The 20,853-nt window shown below is 35.1% G+C and overlaps 2 protein-coding genes across 2 annotated transcripts; one reads left to right on the top strand and one right to left on the bottom strand.

The window, feature by feature from the left end:
* Positions 1–1,571: 1,571 nt before the first annotated feature.
* On the top strand, positions 1,572–8,056 carry LOC121124239 (uncharacterized). Its single transcript, XM_040719395.2, has 7 exons — positions 1,572–3,070; positions 3,139–3,346; positions 3,412–5,328; positions 6,697–6,895; positions 6,970–7,085; positions 7,150–7,620; positions 7,681–8,056. Exons 1-7 carry the CDS (start codon positions 2,469–2,471, stop codon positions 7,813–7,815), a joined length of 3,648 nt encoding a protein of 1,215 aa, XP_040575329.1. The 5' UTR covers positions 1,572–2,468; the 3' UTR covers positions 7,816–8,056.
* LOC121124240 (ubiquitin carboxyl-terminal hydrolase 25) lies at positions 7,858–13,323 on the bottom strand. Its single transcript, XM_040719397.2, has 8 exons — positions 12,697–13,323; positions 12,441–12,634; positions 12,196–12,388; positions 11,901–12,121; positions 10,651–11,844; positions 10,384–10,590; positions 9,346–10,326; positions 7,858–9,107 (listed from the first exon to the last, which is right to left on the bottom strand). Exons 1-8 carry the CDS (start codon positions 12,827–12,829, stop codon positions 8,634–8,636), a joined length of 3,597 nt encoding a protein of 1,198 aa, XP_040575331.1. The 5' UTR covers positions 12,830–13,323; the 3' UTR covers positions 7,858–8,633.
* Between the last annotated feature and the right edge of the window lie 7,530 nt (positions 13,324–20,853).

Genomic DNA, 20,853 nt, shown 5'->3' on the forward strand with positions numbered 1-20,853 from the left:
TTGACCTTGAATCTAATTAGTCTCATTCACTTGTATGCATCAACTCTTGCATTTTTGTATGTTTTTTAAGTTATGGGGGAAATAAATTGAGAAAATATATATATATATCAAATCTTTTGATGTGTATGTTATTTCCATGTGATAACTGTTAATAAACAAAAATCAAGGCTCTAAAATGGCACAAAAAAAGCAAAGCTTACTTATTTACGTACTATGTAGACACTGCAGGGCTTCCAATCGAATTTGTCAAAGTGGTGGGAAATGGAGAGTTCGATCACTAAAAAGTGGGGAATTTGAGAAAAAAAGAGATTCAGAACTTCTACTCTAAGTAATATTTAACAGTTGACAACAAGAGAAATACAGAAGACTAGCTACCACATGTTTTTGTTTTTTAATTTTTCCTTTCCCTTTTGACAGTCGAGGTTAAGAATGGATAAAAAAGTTAGTCGTGTGAACGTTGATTGGTTGAATTAACCCTTTTAAGCTGTGAACAATTCCAACTGATTTTGGGTCCCTTTTTTCTATTTCTTTTCGGAGGAGAGGTTATATGATACATTAAAGGTAAGGACAGGATAAATACCCTTTGTCCATCACATCTTTCCAAGTCTGGTCTTTGGACCATACTGAACAATATAAATGAATAGATTTAAAGGGAAAAATTTGTCAATGAAGGTCAATGCTACCAATTGAATTGAAGGAGAAAACAATTCATAGTTTATTAAGTCCAAATCAACAAAAAAGAGCAACAGAATTATATTGTTAAAAAAAGAAAGAGTAAAACATGAGGGAGTTGAAAAGAAATGCTAATAATAGCCGCATAGAGTTAGTGAATCCGGATTCACTGTCGCAAATTCTCCTCGACTACTAACGTACTAGCCAGCCATGTTCATTTTATCTTGTACCGTGTACGTAACTACCCGTACATATCCTACTAAATGCAGCGTACGCTCAATAATAATGACTACAGCAGCTGTGCTCAACGATGAACTTCTAAAAAAAAAAAATTTCTTCTTGTTAAAGGAAAACTTGCTTTTCTTCAATAAAAGAATAAAAAAACCTCATATATCTACGTAGAATAACGTAGTCTACATCATTCTAATATGTTATCTAATAAGCAACCACAATCAGTAGGATCAGGACTCCTACATTTGACGATGGGATCCGATACGGAAGAGTCTTTTTGATAATAATATCTATTTGATCAATATAATATCAATTTATAAGTCAGGAATCCAAATAATAATTCGGAAAAATATAAACGGGATTTTATGAGCTCATTCATATATTATTATAAAATATTATATGCATAAAGAACTCGCTAAATCTCGGGGCAACCTTCATGTAATTTCGCACCGCAATGAAAAGAAGGGGGAAAGCTGCCACGTTTCGGACAAGGCCGACACCTTCTTCTTCCTCCTCTGATGATGATCTACGAGTAGGGGGGATTTAAAAAAAGCGGGCATTAAGACTACTCACTACCAGCGAAGATAAATAGAATAAAATAAAATGTTGCAGACACTCACACCAAAAATGTATTCCTTTTTTCGTCAAAAAATAAGAATAAAAATGTCAAAGATAGTGTAGGACTGGTGGTGAGCGAAAGTTACTCTTTTTTTTCTCCGGCCGTCTTTTATATATATATTTATAAATCCTTTGAAATTTAGTAAGTTTGGATTATAATTCCTCTGATTTCATTTAAGCCTATTATAGCAAGTACTGAATTCAGTTGTTTAGTATTGTATTCTAATGACAAAAGGATGGAGTTAAATCCATAATATAAATAGTATAGTCGTGCATAGACCATCATATTGGAGTAGTCCAAGCCTTCCCTCGCCTTTTTCTTTTTCTTCTTCTCTTGGGAAGCGTGCGAGTAGTTAGTATATAATACAAAAAAGGAAAAAAAGAGGGGAAGAGGAGGTAAGGAGCTGAGAGGGGAAGAAGAATGTGTGTGTGTTTGTGACTAAAGGCGTACGCATTTATTGAAGGAGGACTTTTTTTATCCCTACATATTTGAAGGCTGGCGCTTCCTCTTTTTTTCCGTTTCAGTTTGCTTAACGGGGAGTCTGTATAGTGTTCATTGGGGAGTCACGCACTTTAAACTTTGCTAGCGTCGAAGGATTAAGGATTGTGTAGTATATTTTTTTCAGATATGCACCGAGAATAAGAGGAGATAACTCACACCTCTCATCTTTTGGAGATTATCCCTAGTCGTTGCCGTCGTATTCGTATCCCAAGTAGAGCGTTGTTATTTGATAAAGACTTTATCTATTTGCATATGTGTGACCTGCACATCATTTTGCGACAAGGAGCGGCCGTTGTTTATTTATTTATTAGATTTGCCATTTTGCTTTCCGCTCGTTTTTGCTAGAGTGTGGAAACTGACTCCTGAGTGTTCGTCTATTAAGTCGTCTTCCCGCGTGAGTGGATTGAATACTAAGCCAAAAGCCGCCTGTAGAGAGTCTCTCAACATGATGGAAGAGGGATCCAAGTCTGGAGAAGTGTCTGGAGACTCCTTAATCATCAACGAAGACATAAAAGAGGACGAAGAAGAAGAGGATTCTGAAAGAGAGGAAGAAAGGACGATTACTCCTTACGTCGTAGCGGAAAGGACTAACTCTGATGCGAAAGAAGGGCCGCCAACAATATCGGTCCCAATGACAAGCATCCCAAATGCTGAAGGAGACCCGGAGTGGGAAAAAGAGACTCTCCATATTTCTGAAGAAGAAGAAATAGAGGATCAAGAAGCCGTAAAGGCTTTTAACGATAGAACACCTCTGATAGTAACACCCCCAACCATTCCGGCAACCTCCCTGATCCTAACACCAACTCCATTAGCAACCCAACAACTCATTCCAGCTCCTTCCCTGGAAGAAGAGCAAGTCACAAGAATGCTTGAAGGAAATAACACGCGGAAAATGACTACGCTCAACGTCCCCTCTGTAACGGTTTCCGCTCACCCCCTCCCCCCTCCTCCTAATATCCCCACATTGCCCCCTGGCACCATTGCTAAGCCTGTTGTAGATCCTCCAACAGAAGTACCCTCCGTAGATGGGCATGACCCTGCCGTACGGTAATTATCTACCCATGTAATATTTAAAGAATATATTATTTAGTATGTTTTTTTATTAATATACTTAGGAAACTCATCATAATGGCCATAGATGTGATGAAGAATCGAAAAGCGCGGCCGGATGGTAAGCGTATATCCAACTGGATCAATCGCCGATATGGTCGAACTGTTGTGTCTATCAATGAAGAATTGGAGAAAATGGTTATTGCAGGGGAGCTAACACGTGTTGACTACAAAGGAAGTGCCTCTTACCGAATCACAACTGCAGAAGCAAAGGTTTGTACCTCTAATCATACTAGATGGCATCATTCTATTATAATTATGTATCCTTTTATTTACAGAGTGCGAGACGTCGGAGACGATTGCAAAAAAATAATATTCAGAACAACCATCATGGAAACACGACAAATTCGACTCCTTCTACTGTGAGAGAAAGTGGTTCTCTTATAGTAGAACCCATTTTGCGTCAACCCAATATATCATCCGCTCATAAACTATCACAACAGCATCAGATTCAACCAATTTCGCAACCCCAGGTGCTCTCAAACACACTTTCTCAACCACAAATATCAATCCCACAGCATTTACAACAGCATCCCTCTCTTCAACAACACGTTCATTCTCCCCAGATCCAACTTACCCATTCTCAGATACCCACCTCTATCCCTCAAAAAATCCCCACTATGCACCATCACCACCATCCGCCGCCTTTCGCCCCCACTGCTCATACATATGTCCATCCTCCACCCGCCATGCCAGGAACTCCAATCCATCCTCACTACCATCATCCACCAACCAAGTTTATGTTGCCACAAGAAATTACTTTAAGGACTTTGGTATGTGATTATATGGGGGACCTTTCCTCGAGTGGGATTCCAATCGGGGATGAAATTGATATCAAGTTCATTGGACGCTCAGTTAATGCGTCTCGACGACCAATTAATAGTAGGGCAGTTCTTGCTAATCTTGAAAATATATTGGAAAAAGAGATACAGGCTGGGCATTTTATTAAAATAGGGGATGACCTCTATGTCATGCAGCCCTCCATAGTAGGTGGATATCATCAAATACCAACCTCTAGTCCCATGGCTGGACAACAATTTATTATTTCTCCTGCTTCCATGACAAATACAATCATAAATCCCGCTCCTATGCCTCCACCTCCAAGTGCTGGACCACCTCCATTTTTATCGACTAGCAGCGCTCCACCACCTCCTCAAATAGTTAATATTGGAATATCTGGACCAAATCTCTCTGAGTATATGTACAATCATGGACATGCTAATTCTCAAATCGCAACTCCTATTCCACTCACTGTGACTCCAACTTCTCGACCGGGAATAGTTCAATATGTTCCTCCTCCTCTTTCTACCAACGGGAGTGGGAGACCACCTCCAAATACGTCTACTTCTGTATCTTCTACTTCATCCTTAGCTTCAGCTACTCCTCCTTTGCCCAATTTTACGAAAATGACTTTTATATCCTCTGGCACACCAAAAGCACTCACATCAGCAGTGTCCACTCATAATACATCTGCTCCATCAGTTTGTGTTTCATTTCCCCCCATGCCTGTGGACTCTATGCAATCCCCACAGCCAGTCTCCATGGTGCAACATAATAATATGAACAGCGGTGCTCAATCTGGAAACGTAGAGACTAAATCCGATGAAGAGAGGAAGAATGATTTAATACAGGAGAAACTCTTCAAAATGAACAAGTCTTTTGATAAACATTCTCCGAATCGAAACAAGTCCAGTTCCAAGAATAACAATAATAGTAACTCCGCTACCAATAATAATAATCATCATAGCAACAATGGAAATGAATGTAATTCCCCGTCATCAACATCCGAGCCTCTTTACATGATGCTACGAGAAAAGAGAATGAGTAACAATTGGAATAGTAAAGTAAATATAATGCTGGAGCATTTACCACACAGTACAAATAAGGAGAGTGGAGGAGGAAATGGGTCTTCTATCACGGCACCACTTCCGGTTCAAACAAGAAGAGTTGGACGGCCCAAAAAAAACTCTTCCTCCAGAGTCAAACAATTACAACAACAATCGGAGTCAAAGAGGAGAAGACGGGATGTTCAAGAAGAGGAGGAAGAAGAAGATGAGGATGACGACGAAGAAGAGGATGATGATGAAGACAATCGTGCCCATGAAGAATGGAAAAATAAGTCATTGTCTAAGTCGTCATCATCTACCATTGAGTCAACTGGGATTTGTGGAAACACGAGGAGTTCTCGTAAAAAGGTACAGGCTCTTCATTATTATTTTGTTTTGATGTTGGATGTGGGACCCCTCCCCTAATATAATCAATTATGAGGATCAAGATTGATCAAGCCTCTGCCTCTTGCAACTAAATATGAACATTAGGGTGGCTTTTTATTTCGTCAATAAGGATTACAATACAGGATTCATCATTATTTTGCATTTATTAATTATGATGGATAATTATTTTAAACTATAAAAATATCCCTAAAGTGTTTTTTTCTAAAACTACCCCATGGAGCTAAAAGAGAGAATAAAATAAATAAAAAATAATCTTTCCTTTCTGAAAATGTTAACAAAAGGATGCGCGGTATACGCGGATCATCAACTTTTCCCAACTTTTTTCTCCCTTTTTGTTCCATACTATTTAATGGAAAATAACTACGAATGTCTACTTAGTATTTAAACTCACTAAATAAAGACTCGTTGGACAATGCAATTTTGCATAGTCATTTTCATACATTGACAACTTTTTTGCAATAGCTGCAATCGAAATTCGAAAAAGTTGACAAACAAACCGGCCTAATGAGCATATATAAATGGTGCTTTAATACAAAAACTATCTTCTTGTACAAAAATCACAAAATGAAAGAAATTCTCCAATAATTTATGGCCATTTCGGTAAAAAGAATGTTGGATATAGCCTTTTATTTGACGCCGATATAGTCTTTTTAAATGGAATCAACTCATTTCTAATTCTTTCATTGTAATTATGAATTTTTGCTACTTTAATTTGCAATTTTCGGCACAACCCAAGGATTAAATAGAATAACCGAGTGATTGGGATTGACGATAACTATTCGTCGAAGAATACTAATGTAATTCAGTCTATCTTGCTTTTGTGTTAACGGGTCCCAATTATTGTTGTCCGAGTCTTCAGTCCTTATTTAGGACTGAAGACTGCAGTCTCGTCCAGTTCGGTCCAGTTCAGTCCTAAAACTTATTAATTTCGGTCCTCCATGACGTCAATCAACTTTATTTCTTCTTTTATACTTAGTTCTTATACTGACCGTCCGAAGGACCGACAGTCTTTAAGACCGGTCCTAAGAATAGCCGAATAAATAAGAACCGACAGAATACTTGTCTCAATTACCATGTATCTAAATATTAAAAAATGGCTTGCTTAGTATAATTCTCATACTCTTCCGATGGACATATTATGTACGCATGCATAATAAATTAACTATGGTATGTACAATGACAGTACGTCATTGTTGAATGGGAGTTACATTAACTTCTTATATAATATAGTAATTGAAACATAGTATGATAAAATATCAAGATAATATTACACATTATTTTAAATTGTTTCATTATTAAATTAATTATTTCTTTCATTTCCATTTTTAGAAATCCAGGAAAATTTTTGATCCTGCAGATCATGAGACTCCCTCGCGAAAGAGAAAAATCGTTAGCAATAGTCCTACTCCATCCGCTGATGAAGAATTTCCTAAAGAGGATATTTGCCTATGTTGTGAAGGGGGCTCCTCTAAGAATAAAAAGGGTAACCCCGAGCCTCTCTTAAAGTGTAAGGACTGTAGCAATATCGGTAAGGAAGAAAACTATTCGAAGCTCCACAATCCAATAGTTACTAACGAACACTTTATTTGTTAATTTTTACAGTTCATCCAAGTTGTTTGGAATACACGGATGTACTATCCAAGAAAATATTAGAAGCTCCAACTTGGCAGTGTATAAACTGCAAAGTCTGTGCCATATGCGAATCCAACAAAGAGGATGTAAGTCGTCGTCTTTGATATATAATAGCTAGATAAATGATTAATTTATAAATAAAATTTTCAGATTGTTTTAATATTTTGTGATGGATGCGATTTGGGCTATCATAGAGACTGTACGAATCCAAAAATACCAAATAAAGTATCTGGATCTTGGGAGTGCTCTCACTGTAGAAAGATAAGACCAACATTAACAACAATAAAATCTAATAGTCAAACTTCATCCACACCAGCAGAAGGAATGAATGGACACGACTTGCCTATGGAGCCCTTGGCAGAGATAAAAAGAAATGAGTCCTCGGCAACATCCTCTTCCTCCATGGATAACAACGGCATTCCAGTCAAAACAACAAGTCGTTTCGTCCCAATATTACCCCCGCATTTCCATCCGCATACTGGGAACCTCCCAGAAAATTGGGAAGATTATCTTCCCGATCCAGAAATCCCTGACGTATCTTACTGGGATCCAAAACAAGTTGAGGATCATTTCATCAGAATGGGATTTTCTCCAGAGCAAGCTCACGTTTTTCTTGATCAAGTAAGGATGATTGATGATCCTAGTTTGTTTTTAATTAATAAATTAACCTATTCCTTTCAGGAAATTGATGGAAAATCCCTTCTCCTTCTGCAACGCTCTGATGTCACCTCAAGTCTAGGACTTAAACTCGGACCTGCACTGAAACTATTTAATCACATCAAGAAACTTCAGACCAGAAGACATTTCCCTGGATGATGATGGATGACTCCATTTAATTAATATGTACATATATACTAATTTAACAATATCACGTTTTTGCCAATGTATATTCATTCTGATGCGTGTTCATCTATATTTAAGTATGTCATTGCTATCGATTTAGTAAGAAATTCATATATAAATGAAATAGTAATTATAATATTATGTTATAATAAATTAAAGTGTATGAGCTAAACAAAAAATAGAATATAGATCATAATATATTTTGTTTCAACTATTTAGATAGTTATTATTAATATTTGTAATAAAAAAGAAAGAAAGAAAAACGATAACATAGCGTTGAAGATAGAATAATAAATACTCTTGGAATATTATTATTTAACGTGTGCTTGCAATTAATAAACAGGACTCTGAAACAAGCTCCTTATCTACGAAAGGAAGGAGGGGGTGAAGGAATTGTTTTGTTTCATAGCTAGATAATGAATAATAAATGAGATTCATATAATTTCTTAGCATAGTATTATTGGCAAAAGGCGTCCTCATTTTCAGAGAGATGGGGCAGGTTGCTCGATCACACAGTAGATCATACAAAATATGGGATACATGTAAGTTCAATAACTATTAATTATATAATATGTCTAATAACTTTATCATAAATCTCAAATGCTTAAGTAATAACAGAGGTGTTTGTAGTATAAGAAAAAGAATCAAAAACGTGGAGGAGTAAGTCCATGAAGGCTTCTAATGAAGGACAGAGAACAAGCACATCCTCTCAATCAACGACGACATAGCTGCGGAAACCACACACACATACAGATAAACACATGTATGCATTTGTTAATACCCCAAACGCGCTAATTCGTTTTGTATCTACCAGAGGTTCCACCATTAATTAGATATAGATATCGCATATTGAGTTCTAAGTTTGTCTTCTCATTGATGCTCTCCGGCAGATTTTCCATGACCCTTGGTATTGGAGGGCACAAATCGGGTGGGGGCTCTAAAACAAGTCTTACAGCATCGGATAACATACTTGAATTTTCGTTTGCAATGTCATTATCTCCTAATAAAGAGCACCATCGAGAACGAACTTCCTCCAGGCATTGAGAGTCTTCATCTACAGATTTAGGGGAGGAGTTGTTCCAGGATTGGTTATCCACTCGCAATTGCAAAAAGTTCATAACGGGAACAACGCGTTGCAAATTAGAGATCACAGAGTCAAGACGCTCTCCAAGCTTGAATTCTTTGATTAAGCTGTGGTTTACTTCCGATATACTTGTTCTCAGATATCGCAAAAGTCTATCTAAGTCCAGGGTTTTTTTAGGGCCCTGAAAGAAATAATTCCGAATAATATTATTATATAAATTTTATGTAGGCTTTATATATAGAGTAGAACCCGCGTAAGGAACTGAAAAATCTGCCTAATCGAATTAATTACATACACTCTATTATATAACTGATTCTAGACTTAAATAAATGTCCAGTATAAAATAATATCTTTATAAAGCGTTCAGGCCTTAACCGGGCTCTATTGTATTTATTGTTTAAAGGCTAATAATGGATTACCATGCATGGATTCTTCCGTAAATTGACTGTAATGTAACTGGCAATACTGAAACATTCCAAACTCTCATCAAATTTGTGTGCAGATAAATCCTCCATCCCTCGAATAAACCAGTAAACTGACAATCTAAACCATTGGTAGTCTCGATGCCACCCCTTGAGTAAAGCAAACTCCGTTGATAATTCATGTTGAATGTTAAGAAGCTCTCTTTCCGCTTTTTTTCGTACGTCTTGTGCAAATTTAGATTCATTTTCAAGAGAAAGAAAGGCATACTGTTCAATGAGGGAAATTTGAATTACTCTCTCATTAACATCGTTGAGTAAAAGGTATATAGGAAAGGACTCTAATCTTATTTCGTCGCAGGTTCTTGAATTACATAATTTGTTGTAATGAGACACAGTCAATTCAAGGATGTCATTAAAGATGTGGCTGATATCATTGCTTTTGATATTGTGCTGAGTTGTTTTAATTAACTTAGAGGAGAGATGTGCAACAAGAGACGCATGAGAATGAGCGTAATTCAGTTTTTCCTTGATCACTTGAACGTCATCATTACCTCTCAATAGCTCAGGTGTTGACTTCTCACCCCCTTCTATTTCATCAACGGATGTGGTATTACTTGAAGGATGATTCGAACGGGCCTTCATTTCACTTTCTTTCTTAGAAAGAGCCTCTTGTCGTTCGTCCCATTCTAATATCTCTTTTTGCAACTCTAAATTATCGTTGTGAACAAAATCTCTTAAATCATTCGGAAGACAGTTAAAAAGGGATGGACCCGTCGTCTCCTCTCCCAATTGCTCCTCCACTGCATCCTCCATTTTTTGATGTTCAAGGGGAATATGAGGATCAAAGAGCTCAGGTCTAGAAGTGTCTACATAAACCAAGGAATATGCCGATGTATTGGAATGACCTCCAACGCTCTCTTTAAACAATTCATCCCATGTGGTTTCATTCACGGAATTGTCATTAAATTTAAGCCAAGTCTAAAAAAAAAAATACATTTTATAATAAATGATGACTTTTCTAATAAGCCTCCTTACTTTTCTTTTATGATCATACACATAGGCCCAGTAATGTCCAGAGTCTACGTATCCCTCGTGAACCATGACTGCATGTAGACGGTACTCCATCTTTTTTAAAGAATCTTCAGAGTACATTTCCTTAATCTGCGAGTCCAATTCTGTTCGTGAACTCTCTAAAGTGGACACATCAACCTCCACTTCACTTTTCCATCGAAGAAAACAATTCTAAAACAACAGGTTGTATTTTTATTGAGAAGGAGGAGTTGTAGGTGTAATAAGCCTTACCTGAATTATCTTCAATTCTGTCTCGGATACAAACTTTGGAGTAGGGCAGAAATCTCCGCTTTCATTTTTATCACAGTCTTTAATATTGTTATCCTCATCATTTTTAGATAGGAACTGCGTTTCCACTTCCATAGACGTTTCAACTTCATTAATATTTACCAATGAACTTGCAGGGGTCATCATGGATTTGGGTGAGTCATTAGGCTGGTCAACCTGCATTAAATTTGTACCCGAGTTTGCAAATTCCATTGCATATTGTAATACTCGAGAAAGAGGGATTTTCTCAGACTCACTCGTGGATCCATAGTGTGTAAATTTGTTCAGCTTGTTAGAGAGGATATCGCGTTTTTCTTTCAGAATACGGGTTTGCTCTCTTTTATGGCGAGTAATGTTCTTATTCGAAGCCATGTAGCGATCCATGTATATCTTTTCTGGGAATTCAAGTTTATTGTGAATTTTTTCAGCAAGCTTTCGCTCCTGATTAAACTGGAATCGTGATAGTTCAAAAAACAGGACAGGCTGCAATTTGGAAAACCATCTCTCTTGTCCGTTCAATGAGTCATTATCAAAATATTCAAGAGCAGTAGAGTTTTCTAGTGATTCATGAATGTCATTGAAATTATTCACAAGAAGATTCCACTGTCCAATAGTATCTGTATGTGAAAAGGATAGGCCTCTATTTTTACCCTCGGTCATAACTTGTCCATAAAAAAGATTAGCCATGGGGTTGTTTGATGAAGAGGATAGTGGTGGAGCTGAAGAAGAGGATGATGAGCTCTCTAATTTACAATCCATGCTTTCATCCATTGATTCATCCGCCTCCACTTCATTTTTCTCTACTAACTTGAAAGCAAGCTCTGCCCATTCCAGTACTTTGTGAGTAAATTCAGACACATCCTGTTGATTGTTATCTATAGAGGCTGATCCAATGGATCCTTTGAGAATCTCAACCGATCGTACTGGGTCTACATATTTCCTTCTAGATGCCACAAGAAGGGAAAATAATTTACGCAGTTCCTCCATAAATTCAAGGACTTTCTTCGTTTTCTTATCACTTTTCAAGGAATTTTTGGTAATAGACGACGGAATGGAAAAGTTGAGAACTAAGGTTCGAAAAGCTGGTAAATAGAATAAGCTTTGTATGACTGCTGAAAACCAACATGTTTGTCCAACGTTCTTGAGGCCAACAGGCCACTGAAAAGAGAGAATCAAAGAAATTAAAATGTAGACGAATTTTTCTTATAACTCACAATTCCATTTCGTGTTCTATCATGAGGATTTAAAGGATCTTCCCACTTATCCTTCCTCTTCCTTCGATTCGATCCTCCTTCCATAAAAGAAGCTTCAAGAGCCTTAGAAACATCCTGGTCTTCTTGAGATACACCTGATGAGACCTGAGATTTATGAGCCTCTTCAAGACTTAATTTGATGGCCTTTTGAAGATCCTCATCTTGTGTGTTTGAAGAGACGTCTGTAAAGGGGCAATGTAGTTATATATATATATACACATCAAACATAAGATAATAATAATGGAGTATTACTCACCTAATAAACTTGGGACATTTCGTTGGCCAAAGGTTTTTTGACTAGATACCTCCTTGGAACTATCTACAATCTCCATGGAGGCCTCAAGTGAAGGCTGTTGGTCTGGAGAGTTTGTGTTGTTATTAGGAGAATTAGAGGGGGTTTTGGGTAGAGGGGCTTCTTTAGGATATGAGGTAACCATTACGGACTCTGCCTGAAATAAGAGTTGATAACGTTAATTTGACTAATGGGATTCAGTCTCCTACTGCATATGGATTGTCTTTGGAACGCTGTCTTGGAGATCCTTGCGGGGAAGGGACACGATGTGTGGACACATTGTGTTTGGGTGAATGCTGCGGATCCAGAATGAATTCAATCGCCGCATTCACGTTGAACTCCTCCTCCTTGTTTTTTCGACTCGAGTTGAAGGCCCTGTTCAGTTCTGCCCGGTCTTCCACCTCTGAAATAAACAAAATCAACACAATTAAGTCCTCTCCCTCACCATCCCAGGATCCGGATTACCCGTGATCTCCGTCAGCTGCTGGCACATCTTCTCTGCAGCTTCCGGATACTTGCTCGAGTAGGCCTCAAAGCTGAGATTGACGCCAGGGCGACTCCCAGGAGTGGTAGGAGCCGTCTCTTCGCAGACTGTCATGACCCTCGAAGATCCCAAATGATGCTGATGCAAAAAGGATGGCGAAAGAGGTAGCGAGGAAGACCCAGAATCTCCAAGGAACGCAGAACCACAACAAATGTCAAATGATGGATCCCTAATCACAAAATGGCTGTTGAGTGTTTTGGACTTCTTCTTAGCTTCACCCTTCTTCTGCTTCCCAGTTCAGTTCCTACTCCTCTTCAACCTCCTCATCCAGCAGCAGCAGCAGTAGCAGCTTCTCACTATGAGCTAGCTGTGAGTCAGCTGCAGAGGCACACACGCATACAAATGCACAAACAGACACTTTGCCTTCATTACGTATCCACACAATCACAGCTACAACTAATACATAATACTTCCCTCTCCCTTTCACCAGACAGGAGTACAAAAAAATCACACAACCTCCACTATATGATTACATAATTTATAACTAAGTTACTACTAGCGGGTGTAACCGGCGTTGCTCAGAGTTGAGCTAATGCAACAACAGCAACAAGAAAAAAAAAACAATCATCATGAAATTGAAATTTCCCCTCCTTCTCTATGTATCTATGAGTAATTATGCCCGAGTTTAAATATAAGTACATATGTATTTAAAAATTATAAATGTTTTAAAAACATGAATGTCCGTCCTTTCACTATGACGGGCCGCAATTGTTTTATTAGTGACATTGAGTACTTTTATATTTATATTTAATATATTTATATTCTATATATATTATATATAGTCCTGTTTCAAAAGGATAGGAATACAATTTCTTGTTGATCCAACGTCGTATATAAGTTACAAAATGCCGATTTACGGAGAGAAAAAAACCTTTTAGAAGGCGTGCGTATAGGAGTGTTTTTGGGATCTCCATAGAAATGCTGGATTTTTATTACATAAATGGGGGAAATCAATTTCATGTCTTTTATATTTAATCTAAATAAATTTTTAATATTTCACCCCGGTTTTTTTAATCCGTTGTTCCGTTTAATCACACAATTTGCTAGAAAATAAGTTATTTCAAGATAGCATTCTAAATCACAAATAGGGTGTAATGGATCAAATATAAGGTATAGTGTACTTTAAAAAAGCTATTCATTGAGTATAATTTAAAGTTTCTAAAAAGTTGGTTATTGCGAAATACATCAATTTTAACCCGACATTTGCACCTTCAATCTCTTATGAAAGTACTTTGTCTTAATTTGTAACTTCACTTCTTTTTTTTTTTCAATAATTATCATTTATTATCTAGAGAGTGTGGAAGATATACTCGAATTTCATATTATACAATTCAATTGCAGGTATTGCAAAGTATCATCTTTTGCACAATACTAAAAATTTCATTCAATTCTCTTGATGTTGAAGAAAGTTGTGTTGTTTTTATTGAAATATCATATATTATTAGATCACAGATTTTGGTGTAGATTATATAACAAAAACACTACGAAAAAAAAGTTGTGAAATTTCGATGACAAATTGTTCATGACTATTGAAACTAGAGACATGATTTTGGCATCAGAATGTCTTTTTTACCATTATCTATTAGATAAAACAGGTTTGAAAGGGAAAAAATGATTATTTTTTTTGCAACATACCTAATATGTATGTATATAAACTGGCCATCTGATTATTTCTCTTGAATAATTTTTGGCCATCACATAGAAGTATAAATGTATAGCTATGCTTTTAATCAAATATACGGTATCGAATAAAATACTATGTGGGATTTTAATGATATTATAAAGTATGTATATATTCATTTTAAAATTGTAGAGACATAATAGGACAATGATAGTCTGGGAGTACTTAAGAGATAAATATCAGTTGGTATGATTGACTTATTTGGCTAACTACCAGATAATTTATTAGTAATTCTCGACTGCTGGGCAAGAGAGGGGAGATTTTGACGTCATAGAGAATAGAAAGGAAACCAAATACAAATTCACAAAAGGTCCAAATTAAGAACTGGGACTACGTTGTGGGCCAAGAGAGAGATCTTTGGTATCCCTGGAGTATGATATTATTACTAATTGATTATTATTATCACGATAATAATGCCTATTCGCCATTCCGAAAAAGTATAATGTATTCGCGCCATGAAACTGTCAGTTGGCATTTTTGATTCTCCAAACAACATAATTTATCATCATTTTCCAAAGGATCGCTCAAGGAGGAAAAAATGGGAAAGTGCTTGTCATCGAAAGGACCCTTAAGGAAAATACCCTAGAATTTGTTGATAATCATTTTAAGGAAAAAGGGATTTAAAAGGTGAACTGCCGAGACTACTTAAAAAAAAATAATTAAAGAAGATGATGTCCCTTCCAGCGGTCTCATACCTGGAGAAAGATTTTAGCAAGCTCAAACGAAAACAAAATGAATTAAGATAGTATATCATTTTGAAGAAGATTCTAATGAAATATATTTGGAGATATAAGACAAATCATCCCAAAACAACGTAAAATCAACACAAACACTTGTGCTAGAAAAGGTAACGCATCTAATCAAGCATGTGTATCCCGGATTATTCAAATTAGTAGGGCTTCTAATATCAGAAAAGATCCACTCATTCTAGAACTCGAGTTACTAAGGAAACAGAATGCAGATTTATAAGAAAAAGTGAAAATCCTTCAATTGGAAAATAGATTATTAAAATCCAAATCTAATTTTAAAGAAGCGATGAAAGGAGAAATAGGAAAGAGATTTACTAAATTTCAATGTAAACTCATTATCAGTGGGAAGAAGTTTGGATAATGGAATGAGGAGGATTTTATTAAAGGGCTGATACTCAAGTCTCTCTCTTCAAAAGCCTACCGTTACATTCAATCCAGTGGTCTACCTCCGGTTCCTAATGTAACAACCCTCAAACGGTGGATCCGAAATTTTGAAACAGCTCCTGGAACAGAATCAAATATTATTAAAACTATCGCTCAACAAATTAAATCCAACAAAACTCCAAATAGAAACTTTTGTGCTTTGATGGATGAAGCTCCTGACCAATATCAAAAAAGGACTTTGGATATTCTCTAATGCATGATAAATGGGATTGGAACAATGAAGCAACTTAAGAGGAATAAAAATGGTGAAGTGGTGTTGCCAAAGTCATCTGCTTTGAAGCCCTACCAAAAGGGCATAATTATTTCTTCAAAATCTTTGATATCGTTGTATCAATACATAAATAATGAAATTGGCCTTCCATATATATCTCGTTTCAATCAAGATTGTCTTGAAAACTTTTTTTCAAGAATAAAATACATTGGAAGAGCCTACTCTCATCCTAATGCGGTAGAGGCCATGGATCGATTTCGGATACTCGAAATAAGTGGCTCAGAAAAAATGGTTGTTGAGAATGCTCCCGTCATATCTGAAGGAGACCAATGTTTTGTTTCTATGTTTCAACAAATTACAGATTGTAGTGTCACCAATGCAATAATGTATATATTCTAATCCTGCGTCTGGCTTTGGGTCCTATTTTGAGCGAAGCAGATTTAGAAAATGGCATAGAATTTTATCAAGACTTTGATAATAAAATTTATCTTCAAATCATTAAAGGTGAGATTGAGGAAGATATAAATAATGATGAAAATACAATAGAACAACCATCTAATTATTTATATTTTCCTAAAATCTGTGAAGATGAAGGATTTATTCATGTTGGTGGATATGTGGCCAAATTGTTACATCATAAATTTCCCTCTCTGGGGTGTAATCCTTACAGCATCCAAGTACATGGCTTAAAACATTGTCAAGAGGGAGACTGCTTCACCCATCGGAATCTTTTTTGGAATTTTACAAAAAATAGAGAAGCATTTCATTAAGTTTCATGTGAATTTTTTTGATACCGAGCCATATGTGATGGATAGACTCATCAGGATAATTGTGGAAAAGTATCCTAAGGAAGAATATGAAGTTATAAAAAAGATTTATTCGCACTCGTACATTAATTAGACTAAAGAATATTAATATTGTAAACAGAAGTAGTATAATAAGAAAAATAGTAAGTAACGTGCGAAAAACTGCTCATTTCATTAGTTAAAAAATAGAGACGGAAATAATACAAATGTTCCTATAATTTATAAATATAATATATATTGAAAGAAGATGCGGTTCCTTCCAGAGGTCTCATACCTGGAGAGAGATTTGAGCAGGCCCTAAGGAAAACAAAATTAATTAAGATAGTGAACCATTTTGAAGAAGATTCTAATGAAATATATTTGGAGACATTAGACAAATCATCCCAAACCAACGTAAAATCAACTCAAACACTTGTGTTAGAAAAGTTAACACATCTATCACAATGGCCTATTCTTTAATTCCGCGAGTGACGAAGTAACACGATCTTTTGTTAGATTGAACTCCACACATTCTACAAGGAGCCTTCATCTAGTATCTTCTATTTGATGAAGAATGCTTATGATCATTTATAGCCATCCTAACAAACGACAGTCAATACAAATGGTTTATAAGTAATTTCAATATATATGGATTGAATATATTGTTCTTGGATAGTAAACAATAAGCCTTCAATTTAATTTTCCTAATGGATTTGAGTGAAATCCGACAATCTTCTTCGTTCCTCGCTGTTGTTCACTTTGGCAAAATTATCCTCTGTAGAAAATTAGACTTAGCTTCATATGCTTCACTACTATGTGGAAGATCCTCAATGGGTTTGAATTTCTTTTAATAAAATGAAGACCTTGTCAAATTGTAGAATCAAGAATGTAGATTCTTTCTTTTTTTATACTATGGAAAATATAAACAAAACACGCAACTACTTATACACTATGACGTCACTATTAAAAGCGTGGTGGACGTCAAACATCAGTCGTAAATACGTTATGGTATAACTAAAGTTGATAATTCTGTAGAGAAAAACGCGTGCAAGGAAAAGGAGGGGGAGAAAGACTTATGGTATCATTGTTTAAAATACTGATGTGATTATCAACTACCTACTTTATTATGGTTTTTGAGGGTATAACGAAAGTATTTATTAGCAAAATGTTGAATGAAGATATACTACGTATAATTGACTTAGACGTTTTTTATCCGTTACAGTAGATTTGAAAAGTCACACTCCATGAAATTGTAATTCATTATGAAACATATTCTCAGAATAATAACTAATGAAACAACAAAGTAGAGTATTTGAAATATATTTGAAGTTTAAAGTTTAAAAAAGAAGGCTTAAATTAAATATAATCTACATACTAAAAAATAAACCATCATACATTTATGTTAAATATACAAAATTAAACAATTGTAATCATATAATAACAATAAATTATAAATACAGAATATTGAAATAATAGATTGATCCAAATAATATTTTCTTGTTCTGACATGAATTCAATTAAATAGGTCATTACTTTAAGATGCTAAACACAAGTCAGACGTGAAATTTAGTCAAAAAGATCATCCCCCTTTTTTTCCTAATGTGGAAGTAGTTATATACAATTGTGCACAGGATAGATATCGATGAGATCTAAATCATTATTAATAATAAAGTAAATGTCAAAATTATAAAATTCGACAATAAATAAACAAATAAAAAAAATGTTGGAATTAAATCCATCGTAAAAATTTAGTGCAAAAGCTAATTATGTAATAATGTCCGGCGATATTACTCCTTATTAAGGGCATCAAAAAATATTTTTCCCCTGTTATTTATGCTTGTATAACAGCATACTATTATCATGAAGGATACGCACAATTGCAATTATAATGCTACACCCAATGTAACTACCTCCGTTGTTGTGACCATTTAAGCAGTTATTTTTGCCTTTTATGAGTTTTCTGAATACAATTTCTTGGATCCCATCAACCATAGCTATAGTTGATAATATTGTAGAGAAAAACGCGTGCAAGGAGAAGGGAGGGTAGGGGAAAGACATATGGTATCATTGTTTAAAATACTGATGTGATTATCATCTGCCTTCTTTATTATGATTTTTGAGGGTATAACGAAAGTATTTATTAGCAAAATGTTTACTGAAGATATACTACGTATAATTGACTTAGACGTTTTTTATCCGTTACAGTAGATTTGAAAACGTCACACTCCATGAAATTGTAATTCATTATGAACCTTATTCTCAGAATAATAGCTAATGAAACGACAAAGTAGAGTATTTGAAATATATTTGAAGCTCAAAGTTTAAAAAAGAAGGTTTTAATTAAATATAATCTACATACTAAAAAATAAACCATTAAACATTTAAGTTAAATATACAAAATTAAACAATTAAAATCATATAACTATTAATAATAATAAATTATAAATACAGAATATTGAAATAATAGATTGATCCAGATAATTTTTTCTTGCTTTAACATCGGAATTCAGTTAAATATGTCATAACTTTAGGTTGCAATACACAAGCGAGACGTGGAGTTTAATCAAAAAGATCATCACCCCTCTTCTTCATGTGGAAGTTGCTATATACAATTGTGCACAGGATAGATATATCTCTACCGATGAGATTTAACTAATTATTAATAATAAAGTAAATGTCAAAATAATAAAATTAGACAATAAATATACTAATAAAAAAATTTTATAAATAAATTCATCGTAAAGATTTAGAGCAAAAGCTAATTATGTAGTAATGTCCGGCGATATTACTCCCTATTAAGAGCATCAAAAAAGATTTTTCCCCGTTATTTAGGTATGCTTATATAACAACATACTATTATCATGATGGATATACACAATTGTTAATTATAATGCAACACCCAATATAACTACCCTCGTTGTTGTGACCATTTAAACAGTTGTTTTTGCCTTTTATGAGTTTTCTGAACACCATTTTTTGGATTCCATCAACCATAGCTAAGCCTTTAGTGATAAAAAAGTAATATTTATTGACTATGTAATATTGGAAAACCTAATACCCAAGTCTTAAAGCGAAGTAAGTAGTCATAATTCTTGATAATTTTAGCAAAAATAGAATCATATTTTATGATTAGATTTAAAAAAAAATGAATACTTACTGTTAGATTGTACAAAATTCAGAATTCCATTTCGTAATTTGGTGTGGATGACTTTAAACATTCAGAAAATTATCTCAACTTCACAATTTACAATAGGGATATTTCTATAAATGACATCATTACCAACATCTTCAAGTAATTAATGATGGTTCCTTGGGAAGAGAAGAATTTACCCGTGCATTTCTCCATAAATTTTTTGAGCGTAGGATGATTAGCAATGGATAAGGTTATATTACATGCAATAAGCATTTTTGTGAGGTCAAAGTAAAAGTTTGACTTGATGTATTCATCGTTAACTTGATCTGAGATGAGGAATATGAGTGGCGTGTAATTCTAGAGATTGGACTAAAGGCACATTTATATCGACAAATCCGACAAGCCATCTGTTTCTCATCCAGTAAGTATTTTCCAAATTTCTGGGCCTCCATTTTCAGAAATCCAGACAGAAGGTGACGTTATTTTAGGTATTTTATAGTTATCTATCTACTATCAGTCTCTAATATTATATTAATATTGAATAATAATGGCTGGAATGATAACCTTCTTGATAGAAGAAGATGTATGTTAGTTAATCAATGATGCCATAAGTATTTATTCCGTTCTCCTCGCACGCTTTTGTATTCTTACCAAAATTATCAACCTTAGGTATAACCTTGTATTTCTATTAACCTTGGGTCCTCCAACCTCCTCGAGTTTAAAAATCCTAACTACTGCCATGCCCTATCCACTATATAAATGATTAATTAAGCTAATCGTGTTTATTTTTTAGCTGGCCCGTTCTTTTGAAATTGGTAATATAACGAACGAATTTTATTTTCCTTAGCAGTTGTTATTATTATTTAATTCCTGAGCAGTGAACTTCCTTTCCTAAATAGATTCAATTATATTCAAACCCTGATTGATCATTCATGTGTCCTCATAAAAGACATAGTGTAACCAAGAGGATTTGTAATTGTATGTCCTTGTTGGACTTAGAATATAATTGGAGATCGACATCGGAGTGCTTCTTGCCAATAGAATGCTCTTATATATTTCTTTCTTCTCCTCCTCC

This window comes from Lepeophtheirus salmonis, chromosome 9 (assembly GCF_016086655.4).
Source record: "Lepeophtheirus salmonis chromosome 9, UVic_Lsal_1.4, whole genome shotgun sequence".
In the NCBI taxonomy this organism is placed as follows: Eukaryota; Metazoa; Arthropoda; class Copepoda; order Siphonostomatoida; family Caligidae; genus Lepeophtheirus; species Lepeophtheirus salmonis.

Coding starts and splice junctions, on each gene's coding strand:
- LOC121124239 (XM_040719395.2), top strand. CDS start 2,469: ATGATGGAAGAGGGATCCAAGTCTGGAGAAGTGTCTGGAGACTCCTTA. Junction 5,329..6,696: donor CGAGGAGTTCTCGTAAAAAG/GTACAGGCTCTT, acceptor TTCCATTTTTAG/AAATCCAGGAAAATTTTTGA. Junction 6,896..6,969: donor TAAGGACTGTAGCAATATCG/GTAAGGAAGAAA, acceptor TAATTTTTACAG/TTCATCCAAGTTGTTTGGAA.
- LOC121124240 (XM_040719397.2), bottom strand. CDS start 12,829: ATGACAGTCTGCGAAGAGACGGCTCCTACCACTCCTGGGAGTCGCCCT. Junction 11,845..11,900: donor ATAGAACACGAAATGGAATT/GTGAGTTATAAG, acceptor CTCTCTTTTCAG/TGGCCTGTTGGCCTCAAGAA. Junction 10,591..10,650: donor CAGAATTGAAGATAATTCAG/GTAAGGCTTATT, acceptor CTGTTGTTTTAG/AATTGTTTTCTTCGATGGAA.